This window comes from Staurois parvus, unplaced genomic scaffold (genome assembly GCF_062004578.1).
Source record: "Staurois parvus isolate SC_StPar_1 unplaced genomic scaffold, SC_StPar_1.0 ptg000612l, whole genome shotgun sequence".
In the NCBI taxonomy this organism is placed as follows: Eukaryota; Metazoa; Chordata; class Amphibia; order Anura; family Ranidae; genus Staurois; species Staurois parvus.
Window position 1 is genome coordinate 124146 of NW_028318408.1, and position 26878 is coordinate 151023.

General features: G+C 47.1%; 1 protein-coding gene and 1 pseudogene across 1 annotated transcript; both read right to left on the minus strand.

The window, feature by feature from the left end:
• On the minus strand, positions 1 to 1801 carry LOC149449552 (E3 ubiquitin/ISG15 ligase TRIM25-like; annotated as a pseudogene).
• A 12624-nt stretch (positions 1802 to 14425) lies between these two features.
• On the minus strand, positions 14426 to 17161 carry LOC149449553 (E3 ubiquitin-protein ligase TRIM39-like). The gene has a single exon (XM_089693085.1). It carries the CDS (start codon positions 17128 to 17130, stop codon positions 15403 to 15405), a length of 1728 nt encoding a protein of 575 aa, XP_089549211.1. The 5' UTR covers positions 17131 to 17161; the 3' UTR covers positions 14426 to 15402.
• Between the last annotated feature and the right edge of the window lie 9717 nt (positions 17162 to 26878).

Here is a 26878-nt window from a genome sequence, read left to right on the forward strand (position 1 = left end):
TTTCCTGCCCTTCCTCCTATTGGCTGAGTATTGCACCAATCAGATCATCCCCCTTGTAATGTCTCTGGGCGGATATCTCACTTCTGGCTCCTCCCACATATCTTTATGCAACCTTTCCAAACACCTACCCCGGCATGGAGGGGCTGAGTGAAGGTGGTGGTGAAGGTGTGGAGGTGTCGGATCGGGTCACACAGATCATAGAAGGAGATCCGCCCGGCCTCATAATCCAGATCTATCCTGACTCTGGTACTGGAGACACCGCCGGGTAATGAGGTCTTCTTACTGTCATGTACCACTGAGTACTGATTACCGCACAACCACCTCTCCAACCTCCAAGATTTCTTATTATATCCAATCTCTGACTGACCTCCTCTCCTGTCTATATTGGGGTAACACATCCCAATTGTCCAGTAACGTGACCCCCCGACATCCACTTCCCAGTAATGTCTCCCGGAGGAGAAGCTCTGACTGCTCATCACCTGAGGATACTGGAACCTCTCTGGTGTTTCTGGATGATTCTGATGTGATGATGACTTGGATGCTTTTTTCCCGTCATCTGATATATGTAGATAATTACCAGCTGTCCTCACATCCAGTAATATGTCTGTAACCCCCGACACCCCCCATGTTTGCTGTACAGCCCCAATATTTGGTCCTCCAGTGGGGGAAGGTTGGGGTCTGGCCTGGATGGTTGACCATTGATGGGACCTTTGCCCTTTGTAGTAGAATGTGGAGAGACATGTGTGCCTGTACATTTCTGTACATTGACCCCAGACATGATATCAGATAAACCCGTGTGTAATGTGTGTGAGATCCCCCCCACATCCCCATCCCCACCATCATGGAGGAGGTTCTCATGTCTCTCTCTGTCCTCATCATCTCCATCCTCAGTATCACACAAGTCACCTGTGTCTGATTCCTGTAGGACAGTCAGTGGATCCGTCATGTTACACAGCTCCTCAATGTCTTCCATCTTCCTGGACAGCTCCTCCTTCTTTATTTCCAGATCCTGAATATAATCCAACATGGAACAGGAGACCCGCTCTGCCCACCCAGAGATGTCCCTCAGGACTCTCTTCTCCAGGTCTTCCAGACGTCTCCTGAGGTCTCTGAACAGGGCAGTGATTCTCTTGGTTTCATCATCTGCTTTTCCTTGTACTTTCCTCCTGCGTTCCTGCAGACTCTGGACTCTTTTCTCCATCTCCTCTCTCTCTGTCATCAGTTTCTGCAGAACATTCCTCAGTTTCTTCTTCTTCATCTCAGAGGTCTCCTCCAGAGTCTCCACCTGGTGTCCCCGATGTTCTCCAATGAACCCGCAGGACATACAGATACAGGTGGAGTCCTCAGTGCAGTAATACTCCAGGATCTTCTTATGGATGGAGCATTTCCTGTCCTTCAGGGAAGTGGTGGGGTCACATAGGACGTGTTCTGGTGACTTGCTGTGGACTCTCAGGTGGTTGTCACACAGAGAAGCTTCACACATCAGACAGGATTTCACAGCCGGTACAGGAGTGTGAATACAGTAAGTACAGAAGACCCCGGACTCCTCCTGCTCTGGATGGGTAGACTGGAAGTTCTCCACTATGTTACGTAGCTTCAGATTCCTCTGAAGGACGGGACGTTTCTTGAAGCTTTGATTACATTCAGGACAGGAATAACCTCCAAACCCCTCCTGTGTATCCAACACACGGCCAATACAGTCCCGGCAGAAGTTGTGTCCACATCTCAGGGTTACAGGATCTGTATAAAATTCCAGACAGACGGAACATTCCAGCTCCTTCCTCAGATCAGAAGACGCCATCGCTGAGAGCGGAAGAGAGAAACGAAAGTTAAAGTCTGACACTCTGTATCCAATGTGACCCGTTCTGTACCCTCCTACGGGGGGGGGGGGGGGGGGGCGAGGTGTACATTCCTACACAGGGAGAGGCTGGGACTGAGACACATAGCTAGAAGGCTCCATGCACACTGGGGGGGGGGGGGTGATAACATTGGTAACATTAGCTGTGTAAAGTCACGTTAAATACGGAGGTTTTTTTTAGGGTTTTTGCATTAGCATTTAGTGGTGTTTTGTTGTGTTTTTTCACATTTTTTTGTTACCAAAACATTTTTTTTTTTTAGTAAAAAAAAAAAAAAAAGTACAGAAATGCCAGTTTACTGCGTTTTGCTGCGTTTTTCAGCATTAGAGAGTGTTTACAGCTACAAAATTCCCCTAGAAGCCCGCTAGTTCCGGGTTTTATTTCCAGCTAGAAAACGCTGATTCCAGTCTCTGTGTGTATGGACACCGAGGAGAACATGCTGGGGGGTTTACTGGCTGGAGAAAAAATCATCAAAAATCATAATCCCAAAACAGCCGCTGTAACAACGTCCCGTGTGCATGAGGACTTAGAATTCGTGTACAGAAGGACACAGACATGTAATAAGTAGTGACGGGTCCAACACCCCCCTGTTCGATAAATATGATATATATAGTGAGCGCTCTTATAGCAGCAGCTGAAACACCAAAAAGGTAACCACAGTAAACCTCCAAATGAATAAAATGTAAATATAGGTGCAGCGCCGATAAATAAATAAATATGTCCAATAATAGATAAAAGAGTTCAATAATAAATAATCAGTTCACATAGTATATAAAATGGATGATCCATTCAGCAGCAGATTAGAATAGGCTTGTGACAGGAACCAATAGTAAAAGTGCGCACTCACCGGAAGCGCATGGGTAATGCGCACATAATTTATAACCACCAGGATCTCTCTAGATAGGTGGGATATATAGGTGAGCTTCTATCTATGGAATGGTCATCAAGTCTTGGGATATTGTTGAGATCTGCTGGGTCCAGAGGTCCCCTTAGGGATGGATGGGTGCTCAGCCTGGGTACAGAGCTCCCTTCCTCTGGTAGTTGAAAATCAATGGGGGGTAGCCTGCAAGTTTAATAGCTCCAAGTGGAAGCCAAGAAACCGGTAGCCATAGTGTAGTATTTAAAGAACTTTCATTCCAATAAATGTTATTAGTAAAATCAGTGACAGGGTTGCATTAGCACAGAATCTCCAGTGTAATATGCAGAGTATGCAGCACTGACCCTATTAAAGATGGCCGCTGGGCTTCCTCATGGCTCCTACGGCAGTGACGTCACGCTCTGTCAGCTCCTCCTTAGGCCTTTCGTGCATAGCACATCATCAGAGGGGAGGCGAACCCCCTGTTCGGTTGGCGGTCAAACATTCGAACTTGACGAAAGTACAACTGCAAACTTTGAACTCAATGCAAGTCTATGGGACTGGAAGTTGTACATTGAAAAGTGACCATTCTGAAGGCTTTTATGCCAGTTATTGGCCCCAGAAGTGGTATGGGGACTCGGGGACGGCCCTGAGGGACAGGAATCAGTGGAAAAAAATTCCAAAAGTACCGTTTTTAAAGAGGCATTAATTTTTTCATTGCTTAAAGTAAAAAACAAAACAAATTAAAAATGTAATTATCATTCCTGGGGGGTCCCCATAAACTCCCTGCAAAGTTGCACATCTGTATAATGTATAGAGCCTGCTGCAGCATGACTGACATTTTTATAAAAAAAAAATGTGTAGACCCCCCTAATCCTTACCAAATTTTTTTTAAAGTGCATGGGGTTCCCCCTAAAAGCCATACTAGACCCTTTAGGCCTTTTAAGCCTTCTAAGGGGAACCCCACCCCTCAAAAAAAGTGGAAAAAGTGTGGGGTCCCTCCTAACCTCCTACCAGACCCTTTATCCGAGCGCAGGCCTGGCAGGCAAGAAAGGGGGGGGGGGGGGGAAACGAACAACTAGCCCTCTCTGGGCCTTACCAGGCCATGTGCTCTCGGCATGGGGACAAGGGCTTTTTCCCCACAACCCTGGCCTGATGGGGGTCTGCGGGAAGGGGGGGTCATTAGCATAAGGGTATCCCTTTATATAAAAGGGGGCGCCCTGATGCTGCCCCCCCTCGTCAATGAGTAAGGGGTACAAAATAAATACATTTGGACCTTGGGTGTTGGTGGTGCCTGAACACTGTAACCCCTCACAGCCTCTCTTGCTGGGCGCAGGCAGGGGCCCTGCAGTTATCAATTGGTAACAATTACAGAAAAATTGTAAAAAAAAAAAAAATTTAAATGACATGTACCTGTGAAACGGGGGCCGAAAAATTGGGCCTTGAGTGTTGGTGGGGCCCTAAACCAGAAAATTGTTGGAAGCGACCATAATCAGCTGCTCTCATCTCCACTCTAAACTGTAACTTCAGCAAGCTCCCCTCTCTCCTAGATTGTAAGCTCCAAGGAGCAGGGCCCTCGAACCCTTCGTGTATTGTATTGTTACTGTACTGTCTCCCATTATAATGTAAAGTGCTGAGCAAACCGTTGGCGCTATATAAATCCTGTATAATAATAGGGAGATGGTAGCAGTGAGGGGGAGATGTACAAGTTTTGGGGTGGAGCAGAGGGGTAAAGAAGTGAGATTTTGGGAAAAGGAGGAGTAGAGGGGACATATAAAAGGTACACGGAGTGGGACTCAGACTTGTAGATGTTTCCCGGGGTGTTTGCTTGCAGTCTGTCCAGCATGCAGGAGAGTTTCTTGTTGGTGTTTCTTCCTGCTGCTTGAGTTCTCCTGCTTTTGGTCAACTGCTCTTAGCACTCCTTCAAAAGCAGCACTCATGAAAACTCAGCACCCCATCTGTGACCACCCCCCATGAGCTGATCTAAATTTATAGAGAGATGGTCAAATGAGCAACTCCTCTCCACCCCAATTAGGAACTGATAAGGATCACATGAGATGGGGGGAGGTTTCTCAAACAGACCAGAGTCTTAAAGGGTGCAGCAAGAGGTGAGAACTACTCAACATAGACAAAAATATATATACACTATTTGTTCTGAAATTAACAGGAGTCCATGAGTTTCAGTTTAGAATGGAGGAGAGCAGATATCAGCAAATTACCCAGAGACAGCTGGAGTCTATGAGTTGTTTCAGTTTAGAATGGAGGAGAGCAGATATCAGCAAATTACCTGTGAAAAGCAGGGAAGGCATGATTAGACTGCTGTAAGTTGCTGTGTTTAACTGCTCTTAGCACTCCTTCAAAAGCAGCACTCATGCAAACGTAGCACCCCATCTGTGACCATGCCCCCATCTGAGTGAATCAGTGTGAATCAGTCCTGGATCAACAACAACTATCTTGTCCCTGATGCTGATGTAACTGATTCCATTTGTTAGGGATCTGGGATCCCTTGAAGACTGCCTATGCTGCCTATCCTATTCCTCAATCCTGATTATTATTATTATACAGGATTTATGGCGCCAACAGTTTGCTCAGCACTTTACAATATAACGGGAGACAATACAGAAACAATGCAGTTCAATACAAGAGGGTTAGGAGGGTCTGATCCTGGGAGCTTATAATCTAGGAGGGAGGGGCTAGTGGTACAAAAGGAAGTAACTGTGGGGGATCGTGTGGTTAAAAGAGTAGAAGATTATATTATTAGCTGAGGGCAGGATACGCTTCTCTGAAGAGATAGGTTTTCAGAGATCACCTAAAAGTGAGCACAGTAGGCTATAGTCTGATAAATTGGGGTAGAGAGTTCCAGAGGATGGGGGAAGTCCTAGAGACAAGCATTAGAGGAGGAGACAAGGGAGCTAGAGAGCAGGAGGTCATGCGAGGAGCGGAGAGTACGGTTTGGGTGATATTTGGAGACAAGATCGGTGATGTAATTTGGGGCAGAGTTATATATGGCTTTATATGTTATTGTTAATGTTCTGAATTTTATCCGTTGGGCAACGAGAAGCCAGTGGAGGAATTGGCAGAGAGGGGTGGAGGACACTGAGTGGTGGCCAGTGGAGGGATTGGAAGAGGGGGGTGGAGGATACTGAGTGGAGGCCAGTGGAGGGATTGGAAGAGGGGGGTGGAGGACACTGAGTGGAGGCCAGTGGAGGGATTGGCAGAGAGGGGTGGAGGATACTGAGTGGAGGCCAGTGGAGGGCTTGGCAGAGAGGGGAGAGGACACTGAATGGAGGCCAGTGGAGAGATTGGCAGAGAAGTGGAGTGACATTCATGCCGATATGTCACTTCGTAGGTTAGTAATGTGAGAGGAGACTGAAGGGGTGAGGTGAGGGGTAGAAAGATAGATTTGTGTGTCATCAGCATAGAGATGGTACTTAAAGCCATGTGAGTTTATCAAGTGACCAAAGGAGGAGGTGTAGATGGAGAAGAGTAGGGGTCCAAGGATGGAACCTTGAGGGACCCCTACAGAAAGAGGGAGTGAAGAGGAGGAGCCAGAGTTATAGCTAACACTGAAGGAGTGCTGGGATAGGTAGGAGGAGAACCAGGAGAGAGCAGAGTCTCGGAGGCCAAGAGAGTGGAATTTTTTGAGGAGGAGGGGATGGTCAACCATATCAAAAGCCGCAGAGAGGTCAAGTAGTAAGACTACAGAGTAGTGGCCATTGGTTAGTAGATCATTAGTGAGGTTTAGTAGGGCAGTTTTAGTGGAGTGGAGTGAGCAAAAGCCAGACTGTAAAGGGTCAGGAAGGTCATTGTCGGTGAGGTGGGAGCTCAGGGGATTGTAGACTAAGCTCTCTAAGAGTTTAGAGGTAAACAGGAGCAGGAAGATGGGTCTTAAGTTGTTCAGGTTGGTGGGGTCCAGGGAGGGCTTGTTAAGTATGGGAGTGATGTGCACGTGCTTTAGAGGGGAGGGGAAGGCACCAGTAGAGAGGGAGAGATTGAAGATGTGAGTGAGGGAGCATAGGATGGAAGAAGAGGGTGACTGTAGTAGTTGTGAGGGGACAGGATCCAGGGGGCAGGTAGTGAGACGGGCTTCTGAGAAAACCTTAGTGACCTCTTCGGTAGTAGAAAGGTCAAAAGAGGAAAGTGTTGAGGGAGGTTTAGTATAAGGTATGCTAAGTGGGATGGATGTCTGTGCAGTGGAGATGCCCCTACAAATTGTGTCAATCTTATTTTTGGGAATCCTCTGCAATGTGTTAGTGCTGCTGGGCAGTTCAGCCGTGTTACATTGTCTCTGTTCCCACCTTGTCAGAACGTTTCTACCAATACACGTTACTGCAATCTCTGGTCTCCATGTGTATTCTCTCCTCTCTGGGTGCCAATCACCTGGCTCCGCCCACAGATGTGTACAGCAGGCGGGTGTGGAATGACATCAGTGGTTTACTAAAGGCAAATAGACTGGGCACTCTGCAAGTGCAGATGCCCTCATTGTCCCCAGAGCTTAGGGAATGTGGTGAAGCTTCACTTTGTAAAAAGCATCCAATCAGGTGCAAGGAAAATAATCCCAGCATGCAGTGGTAATTTCATCAACAAAAACATTTTCACACATAATTTTCCTCAGCGTCATTTTTCCAATGATGAAAACAAAATGAAAATGACCCGACATATTCATCAATGGAGGAAAACTATCAGAAAATAAATTTAATTTTCACCAATGAATGAAAAGGTAATGAAAATGTGAGGGAGGGACGTTTACCTATGGGGACTTCCGGGGTCCTTGGAGCTCCACCTGTAAATCCCATGAGTGCTTCCCCTCCCAGCAAGCAAGGTAGTGACTGTAGTGTGCTTAGTGGTGTGGTGTGCCTAATATTGTGTGCATTCAGGACCTCCTCAGACCACCCAGAGCACTGTGTGCATTACAGGCCACCTCAGACCCCCATCCAGAGCACTGTGTGCATTACAGGCCTCCTCAGACCACCCAGAGCACTGTGTGCATTACAGGCCTCCTCAGACCACCCAGAGCACTGTGTGCATTACAGGCCACCTCAGACCCCCATCCAGAGCACTGTGTGCATTAAAGGCCTCCTCAGACCACAGTCCAAAGCACTGTGGACATAAGTCCTCTCAGATCACCTGAACGGAGGAGGCTTGTAATGCACAGTGCTCTGGAAGGTCATCTGAGGAGGCCTGTAATGCACATAGTGCTCCAGATGATGGTCTGAGGAAGCCTGTAATACACACAGGGCTCTGGGTGGTGTGAGGAGATCTGTAATGCACACAGTGTTCTGGATGGTCATCTGAGGAGGCTTGTAATGCAAACAGTGTTCTGGATGGTCATCGGAGGAGGCCTGTAATGCACACAGTGTTCTGGATGGTCATCTGAGGAGGCCTGTAATGCACACAGTGTTCTGGATGGTCATCGGAGGAGGCCTGTAATGCACACAGTGTTCTGGATGGTCATCTGAGGAGGCCTGTAATGCAGACAGTGTTCTGGATGGTCATCTGAGGAGGCCTGTAATGCACACAGTGTTCTGGATGGTCATCTGAGGAGGCCTGTAATGTACACAGTGCTCTGGATGGTCATCTGAGGAGGCCTGTAATGCAGACAGTGTTCTGGATGGTCATCTGAGGAGGCCTGTAATGCACACAGTGTTCTGGATGGTCATCTGAGGAGGCCTGTAATGCACACAGTGCTCTGGATGGTCATCTGAGGAGGCCTGTAATGTACACAGTGCTCTGGATGGTCACCTGAGGAGGCCTGTAATGCACAGAGTGCTCTGGATGGTCATCGGAGGAGGCCTGTAATGCACACAGTGCTCTGGATGGTCATCTGAAGAGGTCTGTAATGCACACAGTGTTCTGGATGGTCATCTGAGGAGGCCTGTAATGCACACAGTGCTCTGGATGGTCATCTGAGGAGGTCTGTAATGCACACAGTGCTCTGGATGGTCATCTGAGGAGGTCTGTAATGCACACAGTGCTCTGGATGGTCATCTGAGGAGGCCTGTAATGCACACAGTCTTCTGGATGGTCATCTGAGGAGGCCTGTAATGCACACAGTGCTCTGGATGGTCATCTGAGGAGGCCTGTAATGCACACAGTGTTCTGGATGTCTTCTGAGGAGGCCTGTAATGCACACAGTGCTCTGGATGGTCATCTGAGGAGGCCTGTAATGCACACAGTGCTAAGCACCCCACACCACTAAGCATGCTACAGTCACTACCTTGCTTGCTGGGAGGGGAAGCCCTCACAGGCTTTACAGACGGAGCTCCAAGGAAACTGGAAGTCCACGTGGGTAAACATCCCTCCCTCACATTGTCATTCCATTTTCGTTTGTTGATGAAAATGGAATTGTTTTTCCTCATAGTTTTCATCAATTGACATAAATTTGGGGTCATTTTCATTTCATTTCCATCACTGGAGATATGCCGCTCATGAGAATTATGACACAAATGTTTTTGTGGATGAATGAACACTGCTGGACTGGAGTAAGCTGCCTCCCTGTATAGAAAACCTTCAGCACAATAAATGCCTCCTAATGAAGGTGCAGCCAGCATGTGATGTGTTCCCACATATAACAAAGTCCAATAGTAATAAAATGCAGCTCAGCAATGAGATGAATAGAATGGCGCTTGTTGTGTTACCTGCATCCTCCTAAGTGCGTCTTTCAGTAGTGACAATCAGGAACACTCTTCTGTGCTTGTGATGGTCAATATATGCTACTCATCATCTATTCCGATAAGTACTTATAAACCCCATAAATTCTAGAACATCAGCAGTGCTTTGTGATAGAAATACAACAGAAATGCTGCAACTTCATACAATGGCAGTTATAGTGATCTGTCCCTTTAAATCGGCAGTACCTTCCCGTGGAGCGGTGTTGTCACACTGCTGTATACCAGTGTCCGGTGCTCCTGTATCCCCCCTCAGTGCTCTTCCACCTCCAACACACTTCTGTGCTCACCTCCAAGTTGGACCCATAATGACGGGTCAGACTGGACTTTTCCCTTGTATCCCGGGTAGGTATCATGGTCCCCAGATCTTCCCACTCTCTGCCGGCACTTTTATGTAGATCCAATCCACTCCGCATTCATGTAGAAAACGCTGAATATAGTGTAGTATGTCTACCAGAAATAGCCTTTATTTCACCCAATATGTATCCACTGACATTACAATGTGTCCTCCTGGGACCCCGCGGGGTTAAACACTCCCTATACCGAGCTCCAAGCACAATGTATGCTGGAATCCCTCTTTCAGAAGGTAAATCCATTGAGTTCCCCATCCAGACTCCCATCAGCCATGTCATCGTCTCAGTAAGCAGCTCCCATGACTCCTTTTCAGCATGTGACTTGTGCCATGTTTCATGAAGGGCCATATTATGACATGGTAGTCGTGGAATCTGGGTAGTCATGGTTTTATTATCCTATGAAAGTATTGGATTGGGACATATTGACTATTGGTTGTGTATGTCATCGTCTCATCCCCCTGGCTTTCACCACCAGAGCTCTGATTTCTTGGTTTTATCAATATTACATCCCCAATGGTCATCGGAGCAGATGTGGGACCCGCCACTTGTTGTCTGGCTTCACCCCATGTTGGCTGGTGGGATTTAGCGCCTAGTGGTCGGTTTATGTTGTCCCCTTCCTCAGCCCAACTTATTTGACTTTTTAGTGTGACAGAGGAGATGTCGGCAGATGGATGGGGGGGGGGGGGGGAGGAGACACTGACAGCACAGCACAGTCTGCTATGGGGACAGATTAGAAGAGGCAGACAGATTCCTCCATCCCCGCTGGGACATACAGGGACTTCTATCTGCCTACACTTGGTCTAAAGACAAACCAACAGCTTCTGCCAGCAGGGAGGGAACAGGCTGCTTTCTACAGTGTGAGAAGGTTAGCAGAGCAGCTCCAGAGAAGATGGTTTATCACATCCATCCATCTGTCCATCCATCCATCCATCTGTCCATCCATCAATCTATCCATCCATCCATCCATCCATCCAGGCTGTATTCGGACCCCAGCAAGGCTTGTGCTAAAGATCCTCCATGGGACAGACAGAACGCACACATCCTACATTCCTCTCTGCCAGCACAAGTCCTGGTTCTTACAGAGACTCTGCCAGGGGGAGAGAATGCAGGATGTCTGTGTGTTATGTCCATCCATCCATCTATCAATCCATCCATCCATCTGTAAATCCATCCATCCATCCGCTTGCTTTAACATTAACATAAACATTGCTGGTGTCACAATACAGGAAGAATGTTGGCCGACGTTCTACTAACCCTCTGTATCCCACACGCTAGAAACACGTCAGGGCTCTTGTATGTAGTGCAGTCCTGATCTCTGCACTGTGAATGACTACCAGTATAAAGAGCAACGGACCGCCAGTATACAGAGCGACCGACCGCCAGTATACAGAGCGAGTGACCCCCAGTATACAGAGCGACGGACAGCCAGTATACAGAGTGAGTGACCGCCAGTATACAGAGTGACGGACAGCCAGTATACAGAGCGACCGACCGCCAGTATACAGAGCGACCGACCGCCAGTATACAGAGCGACCGACCGCCAGTATACAGAGCGACCGACCGCCAGTATACAGAGTTATGATTTTGATACATCAATATCCATAATTTACAGCGAATTATCACTCCATGAGACATGTAACAATCACCAGCAGTGTCTGGAGAAGTGAAGTGTCTTTCCTTTACAATACGTGTCGGGAACGTGTCGGGACGAGGAAAGGAACGTGTCGGGACGAGGGGAGGAACGTGTCGGGTCGAGGGGAGGAAAGTGTCGGGTCGAGGGGAGGAAAGTGTCGGGGCGAGTTGAGGAACGTGTCGGGGCGAGTTGAGGAACGTGTCGGGGCGAGTTGAGGAACGTGTCGGGGCGAGGGGAGGAACGTGTCGGGGCGAGGGGAGGAACGTGTCGGGGCGAGGGGAGGAACGTGTCGGGACGAGGAGAGGAACGTGTCGGGACGAGGAGAGGAACGTGTCGGGACGAGAAGAGGAACGTGTCGGGACGAGAAGAGGAACGTGTCGGGAAAAGGAGAGGAACGCTTGTATGCAGAGCTTGGCAGGGATGTGGCCGGGTAAGTATCCCAAGATTGAGGATCAAAGGGAACTGGGGGAGACCGGGTGACGTCCGCGCCTGCGCAGTCCCGACTGTCTGATGCTGGTCCTCCATGCACGCTCTGCATAGATATCTGGATGGTCTCCCCCGGTCCACTTTGATCCTCGATCTTGGGATACTTACCCAGCCACATCCCTGCCAAGCTCTGCATATAAGGGTTCACTCCCAGACGTGGGATGTTTTTCTGGCCGTACCGCTGATAACTCTGCACGCTTCCACCATACCCTAGGCTGACCTGACCGCATTGCTGCATGCTCTGCTGTTACCATGACATGGAGGGGAACCCAGGCTGCTGTATGACTCCATCATTAGCCATCTATACCCTGTGAACACATGTGGTTCGCTTCCATACTCAATACTAAAGGAAGGTACCCTCAAGGATCTGGGACAAGATGCGGTCACACCATATATATCTGATTCTGATCATTCTCTGTGCCATCCTTGGTCTATATCTCTGAACTCATATCATCATTTGTGATCATTCAGCTGATTTACTAGCGATTACTTTTCATTCATCAATAGACCTGGAATTTATGGCACACATTCTGCCAGGGCACTGCAGTGCGGGGACCAACTTTGGGGACATTATTTTCTGGTCTCCATATGGCTGGATGATCTTATTGAAGCCTAGATGATTGGCGGACTCCTCCATATCTCATATTGGAAGAATGATTCAGTGATGTACTAGCATGCTGTCATTTATATCATCTATGGACTGGAGAATTCTTTATCCCGATTCAGGATTAGGGACTCCCGGCCTTTCCTACAAGACCCGTTATGGTGCCAACTATCCCTTGTTATTAGGGCTCCCAAGTATATGGGGGGGGATGGCAGGTGGGGGCCCCTCTAATCATCCTCATTATATTTGTAGATTAAAGATTGCCGTGTGCCTTCCATGTCTAGATTGGAGTCATCCAGACTATTGCTTCACACTCTTCTATTCACCTTCTGGTCCCTACAACTAATTTCCATGTGAGGTGCTGGGACTTCTCAGCATGGACTGTCACCCTGGATACACACGTCATCTCCACCCTTCATGTCACCTTCTGGTCCCTACAACTAATGACCATGTGAGGTGCTGGGACTTCTCAGCATGGACTGTCACCCTGGATACACACGTCATCTCCACCCTTCATGTCACCTTCTGGTCCCTACAACTAATGACCATGTGAGGTGCTGGGACTTCTCAGCATGGACTGTCACCCAGGATACACACGTCAACACAAAAATCGGCTCCCCCCCTCAGAGAGACCTTGGCACTGACAAACACCCCCCTCCAACACGATAAGAGCCTGACATTGACCAACAGCACCCCCCCAACCAAGAGAGCCTTCTACTACCAGCGCCCCATACACACTGGCAACCCCCCCATCCTGGCAAGAGAGAAGACACTCACCTTCACAGCTCCGTACATCCCTGGGAACAAGAGTCAGGCTCTGCATACACTATCAAGCAGCCCGCAGCCTCTCTCAGATCCCATGTGGTCCCCATGCTGCATGTCCCTTCTTCCGTCCCTCCCTTTGGGGGGTGGCCCTGCCCCCCTGAAAAATGCTGCTACCCCCTCTTGTCCCTCGGATTCCTTTCCTGAGGTCTTTCTCTCTCTTTTTAGAATGTGTGATACGTGTTCATCATGTGTGTGATACGTGTTCATCATGTGTGTGATACGTGATCATCATATGTGTGATACGTGTTCATCATATGTGTGATATGTGTTCATTCCCATGCAACGTAAAGCAATACAAAATAGAGGAAGGATCAGCATGCTGGGTGCACATCGATCGTTAGAAGGATCCATCTCAGAATAAAGGGAGGCGGAGTCTTAGCTTGGAATAGAGAGGAGGGGCGGGGTTCTGTGTGGAGCATTCCAGTGGCTGTACGCCCTCCATACACCCAGTGATGGGCGTGGCCTCAGGTGAGACACCGAGAGGACACCAATCCTGCGACATCCATTGTCTCCCAGGACTAGGACTAGGCAGGTGCACTTCCTTGCGTTCCAAATCAAAATTCGGAATAAAAGAAAAAAATAATAGAGTAAGATAGAATAGAATATAAAATAAAGGGATACAATAGAAAAGAATAGAAAAGAGTAGAATTATAAATTAAATATTAGAATAGAATAAAAAAATAATAAAATAGACAAGACTAGAATAAAATAGAAAAGAAAATCATGGAATAGAATAGAAAAGAATAGACCAGAATACAATAAAATAGAATAGAATATGGCTATCTTCTGAAATTCAGATTTTGAAAAGAATAGAATGGAGTAGAATATAAGACTAGAATAAAAAGAATAGAATAGAAAATAATAGACTGGAATAAAAAAAAAAAGAATATAATAGAATAAATAAAATAAAAGAACAGAATAAAGAGAATACAATAGAATAGAATACAATAGAATATAACTGTGCTCTGAAATTCAAATTTTGTTTAGAATAACTGTGATTATCAATGTATTACTTTTCTAATGTTGTTCTGTGTCTCCAATCTCAGCATTGATAGTGTGATCTCTGTAACTTACAGTTGTGATGAGATAGCGATCACTCCAATCTCAGTTGGATACCACAGTCAGTGACTCAATCCATAAGACATCTTGTAGATCTTGTGAAGTTTATTCCATAAACAGAGAATCTTACAACAATGAACATTCGATAGGTCAAAAGATCATAATGTGCTCTGCTCCATGACATGAGGCTAGAGCTGCAATGCCTTACTGGGAAAGGGGGAGGAGCTATCTATACAGTAAGAACTAAACCAGAGGAAAGGGAGGAGCAGAGACAAGATATAGAAAACACTTAGATTCAAATGACAGTCATGTGAAAAATAACACATTTAATTCAAATTTTCTGAATTTAGTTGAATAGAATAGAATACAACGAATATAACCGTTTTCCAAAATTGGAATGTTGAATAGAATACATCTGAATGCTGATTCATTACTTTTTGAATTAGATTTGAATTTTCTGAATTTGTAACGAAACAAAACAAAACAAATTCCAAAACCGGAAAATGGAGGGAAATTAAATGATTTCTATAAGGAAGTGAAGGAAAAGAAATGTGTTGGTGGTCACATGTCTAGCCAGGACGGTCCTGCTATGCAGGGCTCCAATACAGAGAGACTTCCCCTCACTTCCTGTCGGGGAAATTGTTGTCAGCAGGACAGGAAGTGAAAGGAAACCATTCTGACAGAGTCCTGGATAGCAGGAAAAACTGACAGGGGCTCTAATCCCTCCACACTCCATCCAAAACTGAAAACACACATTGTGGCTACAGATACACTGGGAAGGTTCCGGCTCCAGGGCTATCATCTCCATCCTGGCTACACTACTTAGGGTGTCACTGACCCAGAACAAGCATGCAGCTAGTGAAGGCGGAGCACTCGGACCTCCTGCATGCTTGTTCCTGGTCAGTGACACACTAGGGAGTGAAGTGAGGTTTAGGATGAAGATGACGGCCCCGGAACCTGCAGCTTTCTCCACAAATCACTCCTGTTTCCTGCCCTCCCTCCTATTGGCTGAGGATTGCACCAATCAGATCATCCCCCTTGTGATGTCTCTGGGCGGATCTCTCACTTCTGGCTCCTCCCACATATCTTTATATAACCTACCCATACATATACCACAGCATGGAGGGGCTGAGTGAAGGTGGTGGTGAAGGTGTGGAGGTGTCGGATCGGGTCACACAGATCATAGAAGGAAATCCGCCCGGCCTCATAATCCAGATCTATCCCGACTCTGGTACTGGAGACACCGCCGGGGAATGGGGTCCTATTACTGCCATGTATCACTGAGTACTGATTACCCCCCAACAACCCCACCCTCTCCAACCCCCAGGACTTCTTATTATATCCAATCACTGACTGATCTCCTCTCCTGTCTATATTGGGGTAACACATCCCGACTGTCCAGGACTCTGACCCCCCGACATCCACTTCCCAGTAATGTCTCCCGGAGGAGAAGCTCTGACTGCTCATCACCTGAGGACCCTGGAACCTCTCTGGTGTTTCTGGCCGATTCTGATGTGATGACCTGTTTGCAGTTTCCCCGTCATCTGATATATGTAGATAATTACCAGCTGTCCTCACATCCAGTAATATGTCTGTAACCCCCGACACCCCCCATGTTTGCTGTACAGCCCCAATATTTGGTCCTCCAGTGGGGGAGGGTTGGGGGTCTGGCCTGGATGGTGGAGCATTGATGGGACCTTTGCCCTTTGTAGTAGAATGTGGAGAGACATGTGTGCCTGTACATTTCTGTACATTGACCCCAGACATGATATCAGATAAACCCGTGTGTAATGTGTGTGAGATCCCCCCCACATCCCCATCCCCTCCATCATGGAGGAGGTTCTCATGTCTCTCTCTGTCCTCATCATCTCCATCCTCAGTATCACACAAGTCACCTGTGTCTGATTCCTGTAGGACAATCAGTGGATCCGTCATGTTACACAGCTCCTCAATGTCCCTCATCTTCCTGGACAGCTCCTCCTCCTTTATTTCCAGATCCTGAATATAATCCAACATGGGACGGGAGATCCGCTCTGCCCACCAGGAGATGTCCCTCAGGACTCTCTTCTCCAGGTCTTCCAGACGTCTCCTGAGGTCTCTGAACAGGGCAGTGACTCTCTTGGTTTCATCATCTGCTTTTCCTTGTACTTTCCTCCTGCATTCCTGCAGACTCTGGACTCTTTTCTCCATCTCCTCTCTCTCTGTCATCAGTTTCTGCAGAACATTCCTCAGTTTCTTCTTCTTCATCTCAGAGGCCTCCTCCAGAGTCTCCACCTGGTGTCCCCGATGTTCTCCATCCAGCCTGCAGGACATACAGATACAGGTTGAGTCCTCGGTGCAGTAATACTCCAAGATCTTCTTATGGATGGAGCATTTCCTGTCCTTCAGGGAAGTGGTGGGGTCACACAGGACGTGTTCTGGTGACTTGCTGTGGACTCTCAGGTGGTTGTCACACAGAGAAGCTTCACACATCAGACAGGATTTCACAGCCGGTACAGGAGTGTGAATACAGTAAGTACAGAAGACCCCGGACTCCTCCTGCTCTGGATGGGTAGACTGGAAGTTCTCCACTATGTTACGTAGCTTCAGATTCTTCTGAAGGACGGGACGTTTCTTGAAGCTTTGTTTACATTCAGGACAGGAATAACCTACAGACCCCTCCTGTGTATCCAACACACGGCCAATACAGTCCCGGCAGAAGTTGTGTCCACATCTCAGGGTTACAGGATCCGTATAAAAGTCCAGACAGACGGAACATTCCAGCTCCTTCCTCAGATCAGAAGACGCCATCGCTGAGAGCGGAAGAGAGAAACGAAAGTGAAAGTCTGACACTCCATATCCAGTGTGACCCATTCTGTACCCTCCTACAGGGGCGAGGTGTACATTCCTACACAGGGAGAGGCTGGGACTGAGACACATAGCTAGAAGACTCCATGCACACTGAGGGGGGGGGGGGGGGGTGATAACATTGATAACATTAGCTGTGTAAAGTCACGTTAAATACCAGAGTTTTTGTAGCGTTTTTGCATTAGCGTTTAGCAACATTTTATCATGTTTTTTCAAGGTTGTTTTTTTGATAAAAGAAGTCCAAAAACACTGGTTTGCCGCGATTTACTGCATTTTGCTGCATTTTTCTACGTTTTCAGCATTAGAGCGTATTTACAGCTAAAAAATTCCTCTAGAAGCCCGCTAGTTCTGGTTTTTATTTCCAGCCAGAAAACTCTGATTCCAGTCTCTGTGTGTATGGACACCGAGGAGAACATGTTGGGGGGTTTACTGGCTGGAGAAAAAATCATCAAAAGCCAAAAACAGCCGCTGTAACAACGTCCCGTGTGCATGAGGACTTAGAATTCTTGTACAGAAGGACACAGACATGTAATAAGTAGTGACGGGTCCAACACCCCCCTGTTCAGTTCGCGGTCGAACATTCGAAGTTGACGAAAGTTCAACTGCAAACTTCAAACTCAATGCAAGTCTATGGGACTGGAAGTTGTACATTGAAAAGTGACCATTCTGAAGGCTTTTATGCCAGTTATTGGCCCCAGAAGTGGTATGGGGACTCGGGGACGGCCCTGAGGGACAGGAATCAGTGAAATAAACTTAAAAAAGTACCGTTTTTAAAGGGGCAGTCATTTTTTCATTGCTTAAAGAAAAAAAACAAAACAAATTAAAAATGTAATTATCATTCCTGGGGGGTCCCCATAAACTCCCTGCAAAGTTGCACATCTGTATAATGTATAGAGCCTGCTGCAGCACGACTGACATTTATATTAAAAAAGACGTGTGCCGTCCCCCTAATTCTTACCAGAGCCTTTAGGTCCGTTGGAATGGTTAGGAAGGACCCCACAGTGAATTTTTTTTTTAAAGTGCGTGGGGTTCCCCCTAAAGGTCATACTAAGACCTTGTTCTGTCCCCACATGAAGGCGAATGAAGGTATATCTGATAATGGCTGTGTAACTTCCTACCTTCGTATCCAAGCAGTGGAGCAGACCGGACCGCCAGATGCTTAGGTTAGACGGATCCAAACGTATACACGGGAATGAAATCAGCGTAGGTTTATTTGATCCAAATACAGCGACAAACAGTGATACAATACTGTAAGGCAGTAGAGGTATTGATGCTGTCCTGTGATATTTTTCCTGAGGCTAACTGCTGGTCAAAAACTGATGCCTTCACAAGCCCAGGGTATTGAATGTCCTGTCACACAGCTATAAAGCACATAAAATGGCTGCAGGAAGTGACCAGAACCAAGGCTTGCCTAAAACCACGCCCAGCATAGAAAAAACTTTACTAGCTATAACAGGGGCATGCAGGAGATGGTAGGTTAGTCTTTCTAACACTCACGCTGCTCTTGAAGTCTCTGTGTTTATGCATGATGCTTTCATACCTTGATGATGATGTTGCTGAAGCTGTAGTGTTGAACTCCAGGAAGTCGAGGCTGGGGTCATTCCTCATCTGGGACTGTTCATCGATTAACCTACAGAAGTGAATAAATGGGGGACTTGCAGACTGTATGGTAGCTTCACGACAATTGGGTTCACTCCATGAGCTGTATCCAGGTAGCACAGCCCGGACAGACGAGGGTCACCCTTAGCAAGCTCCAGTTCCATGAGCAGATCACTTAAATCCTGAAGCTTCTGGACATCCTTGAGATTGATCCTTGGAACGTTCTGCAGTCTCTTGAATAGGGCCTTCTCTATTGCTTCTGCACTGCCGAAGGTACGTTCGAGTCTCTGCCAGGCGGCAGCTAGACCTGCTTCTGCTTGTCCCACGTAGACAGTTCTGAGGCTCTTGACACGATTTGTGGAGCCTGGGCCCAGCCATTTGATCAAGAGGTCAAACTCCTGCTCTGCGGTTAGGTTGAGGTTAGCGATGGCGGCCTTGAAGGTTGCCTTCCAAGCTCTGTAGCTCTCTGCACGGTCATCAAATTTTGAGAGACTGGTGTTGATTAGCTCTCTGCTCACCATAGACATATCTGATTTCTCACTGCTTGTTGCCATGATGACTTGTGATGCCCCTGGGGCGTATGGGCTGCCTGGTGTGAAGGGGTGAGATGCTTCCGGGTAGAATGATGTAGCTGCAGGGTTAAGCTTTCATTTAGCCTCTGTGGATTGTGATGACTGCTGCTTGAGCTGTGGAGGTAGGCCAGAAAATGCCTGATAGCGATCTTGCTGTAACAACCATCTTTGAGAGGGCACATCTGGGTGACGGTTATTAGGTTGCTCGGGTGCTGTGGGTGGCACTGGTACCACAGGTAGAGCTGACTTGGAGGTTTCAGTGTTGTTGGCTTGGACGGTACTGCAAACTGGGGGTGGCGCAGATAACTGATTCAGTACATAGTCATTGCTGCGATCAACTGGATCACCTATCTCCTGTGGTGGTGAGCAGACTGGATCAGGACCTTGGCTCAATGCTTGCTCAAGTAGTCTTACTTTAGCCAACGCAATTTCCTCCTGCATCTCTGATTCGAAAATCTTTATTCGAGCCTCTGCTTCCGCTTCTGCCCTCTTGGCCTCTGCCTCTGCCTCTGCCCTCTTGGCCTCTGCCTCTGCCCTCTTGGCCTCTGCCTCTGCCCTCTTGGCCTCTTGGCCTCTGCCTCTGCAAGAGCTTCTTTTTCAGTGAAGGAGCGTCTCGCTTTGGATTGCTCTGCGTTTATGCGGGCCTCTAGTAATCTGTCACTCAAGGCTGAGCTTCTTGAGCACGATGATCTGTATGACCGAGAGGAATGTTTAGATGAATTTGATCTGTGTGATCTAGTTTCTTGCAAATGCGAGATACGGAGTTCTGCTTTACCTTTAACGTCCAGCACCATGACGTCTCTTTGTCTGTCTATTGATTCTGCCTTGCTCAGTTCTGATAGGGCTTCATCGATAGAGTCTTTTAGAAAGGTTATATACCTTGTGGACAGTCTCTTGTATCTTTCTTGAGCTGTATCCAGCCGCCCGATGGCAACTTGTAAGCTTGTCGCATCACCTGAGGAGGATTTAAGTCCGGACATGAGGGAGGAAACTCGTTCCCATTGTTCCTCCAGGTTATCACATAGCTCATCTTTCGTGGTGTGATAGTGTTCAATTACCTTTACCGTCAGTTTGAGAGAGCGTCTTGGTCGCACGACTTGTTCTGCTGGAAGTGTGGATTCTGTTCCCTGCTCTTGTGATCAGTATCAGGTTGCATTTGCTTTAGTTCATCACTGGGGAACTGTGCAAAGTCCTTTTCGGCCATTTTGACTTAAGGTGCGCTGTCTCTTTAAGAAAATGAACTTTTGAATTGGGGGCTGAAAATCGCAGCACGGCTCCGATAGGGCACTTTGATAAAATTTCTAAGATGTTTAGAGTGAATTGCGGGGTTTTGCGGCGGCCACGGCAATGTAAGGAGCGTGCATAAACAGTACTTCTATTATGCGAGGAAAGGTTAATATAGGACTTTAGGAATGGCTTGGCGAGTTGTGGAGGACTTCCAGGTGAGAGTATAGATACTGCGTATGCGCAGTGCTTCCGCATAGGCTTGTGGAACATGCACTGTAGCCGGGCAGATTTGCTGCAAGTGGGCCTGTTGCTAGGGAGATTCCTGAGTGTGGTACTGGACTCTGAGGGAATCTGTAGCGGGGTATGGACTTTAAGGCAGTTTTTGACTGTTCTGTCCCCACATGAAGGCGAATGACGGTATAACTGATAATGGCTGTGTAACTTCCTACCTTCGTATCCAAGCAGTGGAGCAGACCGGACCGGCAGATGCTCAGGTTAGATGGATCCAAACGTATACACGGGAATGAAATCAGCGTGGGTTTATTTGGTTCAAATACAGCGACAAACAGTGATACAATACTGTAAGGTAGTAGAGGTAGTGATGCTGTCCTGTGATATCTTTCCTGAGGCAAACTGCTGGTCAAAAACTGATGCCTTCACAAGCCCTGGGTATGAATGTCCTGTCACACAGCTATAAAGCACATAAAATGGCTGCGGGAAGTGACCAGAACCAAGGCTTGCCTAAAACCACACCCAGCAGAGGAAAAACTTTACTAGCAAAAGCAGAGGCATGCAGCATGCAAATTCTGGCCAGCAGATGGCAGCAACAGTTCAATACATAGAAACAAACCTGGTGAAATAAGAATTGGTGATACAATGCACAGTTAAACAAATATGAGGAAAACAGCACATGATCAGCTGTGTCCAATCACAGCTGATCGCATAGTAAATAGGGAAATGCCGGTTATCGGCATTTCTCTCCTCTCGAGCTGTCACGGTGACAGAGGAGATGAGAGCCGGTAATCGGCATTCCTCGGAGGGGACATGTACACCGATCATCAGGGCACTGATGATCAGTGTGCCCTGATGATCTGTGTAGCCCCAGCAGTGCCACCTGTCAGTGCTCATCCATGCCACCTGCCAGTGCACATCAATGCCACATATCAGTGCCCATATGAGCTGCCTTTCAGTGTCACCCATCAGTGCCAGTCAGTGCCACCTATCAATGCCAATCAGTGCTGTCAATCAGTGCCGCCTATCAGTGCCCGTCAGTGCCGCCTATCAGTGCCCGTGCCATATATGAGTGTTGCCTTTCAGTGCCCATCAGTGACACCTACCAGTGCCTCCTCATCAGTGCAGGCTATCAGTGCCTATCACTGCAACCTCATTAGCGCACATCAGTGTAGGAGAAAAATTACTTATTTACAAAATATTATAACTAAGAAAATTTTTTTTTCAAAATTTTCAGTGGTTTTTGATTTGCTTAAGAAAAATAAAAAACCCAGAAGTGATTAAATACCACCAAAATAAATCTGTCAAAAAAAATGATAAAAATGCCATATGGGTACAATGTTGCATGACCGCGCAATTGTCATTCAAAGTGTGACAGCGCTGAAAGCTGGAAATTGGCCTGGGCAGGAAGGGGGTAGAAGTGCCCTGTAGGCAGGAAGGGGGTAGAAGTGCCCTGTAGGGTAGTGGTTGAAATCAATTTCGGCAAATCTCATGCTGTGAACATTACCCTGCCAGCGGCCATGGTTAAGCTGTGTAGAGACAATTTCCCCTTCTCTTGGCAACCGGAGGCCATCATGTACCTCGGTGTCCAGTTGCCAAAATGCCTCAATGAATTATTCACAAGAAATTATGTTCCGCTTTTACGCACTGTGACGGAAGATCTTAAAAGATGAGACAACCCCAAGTTTTCCTGGTTTGGGAGAGCGGCAATCTTTAAAATGAATGTGCTTCCGCGCCTTTTGTATATCCTACAGACCGTACCAATAGAAATCCCCCAGACCTTCCTAAAAGCCTACCAGAGGATATGCTCACGGTTCCTTTGGTGCGGGAAAACCCCACGTATTAGCTATAGCCAACTGACACTACCCAAGCAGTTAGGAGGAATAGGACTCCCCAATCTTACGAAATTCTACTGGGCGTGCCATATATCCAGAATAGTAGACTGGCATGTCCATGGTACAATAAAAGATTGGATTAGTCCGGAAGCCTCCTTTATGGATGTACCCTTGCAGGCGATTCCGTGGCTAGCTAGCAAACACCTTCCTTCTGCTATCCAAGCGCACCCTTTGATCAAACCGACCATTCTCACCTTTCACGCAGCATGTAAGTGTACTGAAATCTCCTCGATCCCGGGCCCTATGACCCCTATCAGAATGAATCCAGATTTTCAACCAGGTATGACACCAAGATTTATACCGGACCTCTCATCAAATTCAGTCATCCGGGCCCATCAGTGCTTTCATGCCGGAAAGCTAAGGGATCGAGCGTACTTCACTTCACAACAGCCGGCGATAAAACTCTCCCCGTGGACATACCTCCAGCTTCACCACTTTCTCACATCTGCTCCATACTTGATGTCTATGTCTCGTAGTCTGACAACACTCGAAAAACTTTGCTTCAAAACCGCTACACAACAACATGTCATTTCCACTGTGCATACTCTCCTAGATGCTCATATATCGGCCGATTCGGGGTTAGCGTGTCCAAAGTGGTCTACAGACCTACAAACTGAACTTTCTCCTGAGAATTGGGAACAAATCTTTCACACAGCACACAAAGGTTCGGTGAATGTATCGACCCAGGAAACGAATTACAAACTGTTGTCCAGATGGTACAGAACACCAGATAGATTACACAAAATGAATCCGACGCTTCCAGACAAATGTTGGCGATGTCAACAATCCCTAGGAACTCTCTTACATATCTGGTGGAAATGCTCAAAAATTCAAACTTTCTGGATGAAAGTTCACACACCGATTCACCAAGTTACCTCTGACTCGCTAGAGTACTTACCTGCTGAATACCTACTGCACTCCTCCTCCTCCTCATCTAGTCGGGCCTACCATAAGTCACTAGTGATGGATCTGGTGAGTGCAGCAAGGGCCTGTATACCGGCACACTGGGGTTCCCCACTCGTCCCCTCACTAAAAGAATGGTTCAGATGTATAAACAGAACAGAGGGAATGGAGGAGCTGATACCTACAGCTAAGGAATCTCCATCTACATTTATAAGTATTGGGCTTGGCTGGGATCATTTCATATCTACCGAGATTTACCGTGTAATAGTAGACTAATGACATCATCTATTCATCATCAACACATTTCCAGACTTTTCTACAATTTCTAGTGACTCGAGCAACTGATTATTACCCTCTCTTTATTACTTATGCTACATATGCCCCTCTCCACTCCCAAGTGAATCCACTATTACTGCAAAGCTCTCCCTCCTGGGATTGTGTAGATTGGGAGGGGTGGGGGGTCGTGGTTGGGGCTGACCAGACCCATAAGGTTTCTTTACTCACTATGCAATAAATGGAATCAGTGAGCGCTTAATAATATAGCAGTTATGGCACAAAAAAGGTCACCACAATAACACCTCATAAAATACACAAGTAAAAAGTGCAGCGCTAAAAGATATATACTCCAGTCTGGTAATAAATGATAATAAATTATAAAATAATAGATCAGTAAAATAATATAATAATGATAAAATTGGTGACAGTTGGTGGTAGGTGCTAGGTACAGGAGTTGACTTCACGGTCCGGTGGTGTGGTGATAAATAGTAAAAATACGCACTCACCAGATGCGTATCTTTCAGTACGCATATAATATAACCAGAGGTCCCCCTCATGGGATGGGATGGATGAGCTGGGCAATCTTAACGGACTCTCCTCCCTCTGGGTATTGGGCAGCCAAACGATCGTCTCCCTTGGTGTAAAACACCGGGCATCAATGTAGAAGCCACTTAGGTGGATGGGCAGGATCCTGGTCAGCTCACAGCGGAAGTAGCGTCCTCCTCTGGACTGGTGGACTGGTGTCATAAGTGATGTGGCTCCTATGCCTTGAAATATGGGCTCTAGAAATGAATGTTGGCTCACTGGGGAGCCAACATAAAATGGCCCATAGTGTAGTATTTTTAAAATGAATTTATTAATCCACGTGGTTAAGGACATAAAAAAAGTATACAGGCAAAGGTATACTGACCATATACAATAAAAAGATGGCCACCGTCCTATGATAGGAGCCAGTAGCAAGACGTCACGGCGTAATGGCCCCTTTGACGCGTTTTGTACAACTGTACTTCCTCAGAAAGGGATAGTCATCACGCCAGTGCCGTGTGTCATGTGTATATATATATATATATATATATATATATATATATATATATATATATATATATATACACACACACACACACACACACACACACACACACACACACACACACACACACACACACACACAGTGTCAATGGAAACGATCATAAGACACCGGCGCATGTGCAGTGAGCTCGCACCATCTTCCTGCACTTCGCGCATGCGCGGTACGTGCGGCTTGTTAGGTAATGGCTGACGCATGCGTGGTTCACCCGTGCCATATTGCCGGAGAGTGGAAATGGCCGTGAGCGCCATTTTGCCATAGTCCGGTAAATATATGTACAGGCTGAAGACCTGTCACTGGAATGATTGTGACAGTTTGGCAAACCTCATATAAGTGAGGAAAAAAAGCAGCGATGCGGCAGGGTGCATAGTGGGCATGCTGATGGGGTCATTTGCTGATCTATATGCAGAATGCCCAAACATAGTGATTTCCCAGTGGGGAAAGATAATGCGCATATAACGGTCTATGGCAAAAAACCATCATATTAATAATGGGGCATACAATATTCTAAAACAGGTCAGTAAAAGAATAAACAGCATAATAAGAATATCATAATGAAATATAGAGAACAAAACTAAAAACCCCCATGAGATAAATGATTAGCATGAAATAAAAATGAATAGAATGACATTAAAAATTGAATAAAATACACTAAAAGCCATTAAAATGCATATAGGATACTAAATACTGCTTAAACAGGGCTAAAATCCAATATAATTAATATTAATATAGGATACTAAACAGGAATAAATGAAAATACTTAAAAATGCTCAAGAAATATGATAAAAATTATTATTATTATTATTATACAGTATTTATAAAGCGCCGATAGTTCGCTCAGCGCTGTACATTACAAAGGGGGACAGAACATGTGACAGAACAATGACAATACAATGCAAAACATGAGGGGATCGAGGGCCCTGCTCCTTGGAGCTTACAATCTAGGAGGGAGGAGATGGTGGCACAGAAGGAGATAGCTGTGGGAGACGGAGTGGTAGGAAGAGTGGAGGAGGTCGGCAATTAGCAGGGGGTGGGGTAGGCTTCCCTGAAGAGGTGGGTTTTCAGGGTGCGCCTAAAGGAGAGGAGAGTAGGGGATATTCTGATGGGTTGGGGAAGGGGGTTCCAGAGGATGGGTGACACTCTGGAGAAGTCCTGGAGGCGGGCATGGGAGGAGGAGACCAGGGAACTAGAGAGAAGGAGGTCTTGTGAGGAGCGGAGTGTGCGTGTTGGGCGGTACTTGGATATTAGGTCAGTGATGTAGTTCGGGGCAGTATGGTGGATGGCTTTGTACGTCAGTGTTAGGATTTTGAATTTGATCCGTTGCGCAATCGGAAGCCAGTGGAGGGATTGGCAGAGGGGGGTGGAGGACACTGAGTGGAGGCCAGTGGAGAGATTGGCAGAGGGGGGTGGCGGAGATGGAGCGGTTGGAAAGGTGAATGAGTCTGGCCGCCGTGTTCAGGATGGACTGAAGCGGGGATAGCCAGCGGCGAGGCAGGCCAGTGAGGAGGGAGTTGCAGTAGTCGAGTCGTGATATGATGAGGGAGTGGATGAGCTGTTTAGTGGTTTCTGGGGTTAGGAACGTGCGGATTTTGGCGATGTTGCGGAGGTGGAGTCTGCATGTTGCGGAGGCGGAGTCTGCATGTTGCGGAGGCGGAGTCTGCATGAGTTTGTTAAAGATTGGACTTGGGGCTGGAAGGATAGGTTGGAGTCCAGAATGACACCAAGTACTCTGGCCTGCGGGGCGGGTTTGATGGTGGCGTTGTTGGACATGATGGAGAAGTCAATGGGGGGTGGGGTCCGGGCTGGGGGGGAAGACAAGAAGCTCGGTTTTGGAGAGGTTCAGTTTAAGGAAGTGGAGCGACATCCAGTCTGATATGTCGCTCAGTAGGTGTGTGATTCGG

What these genes read in the sequence shown, in the direction of transcription:
- LOC149449553 (XM_089693085.1), bottom strand. Translation starts at nt 17,130, where the DNA reads ATGGCGTCTTCTGATCTGAGGAAGGAGCTGGAATGTTCCGTCTGTCTG.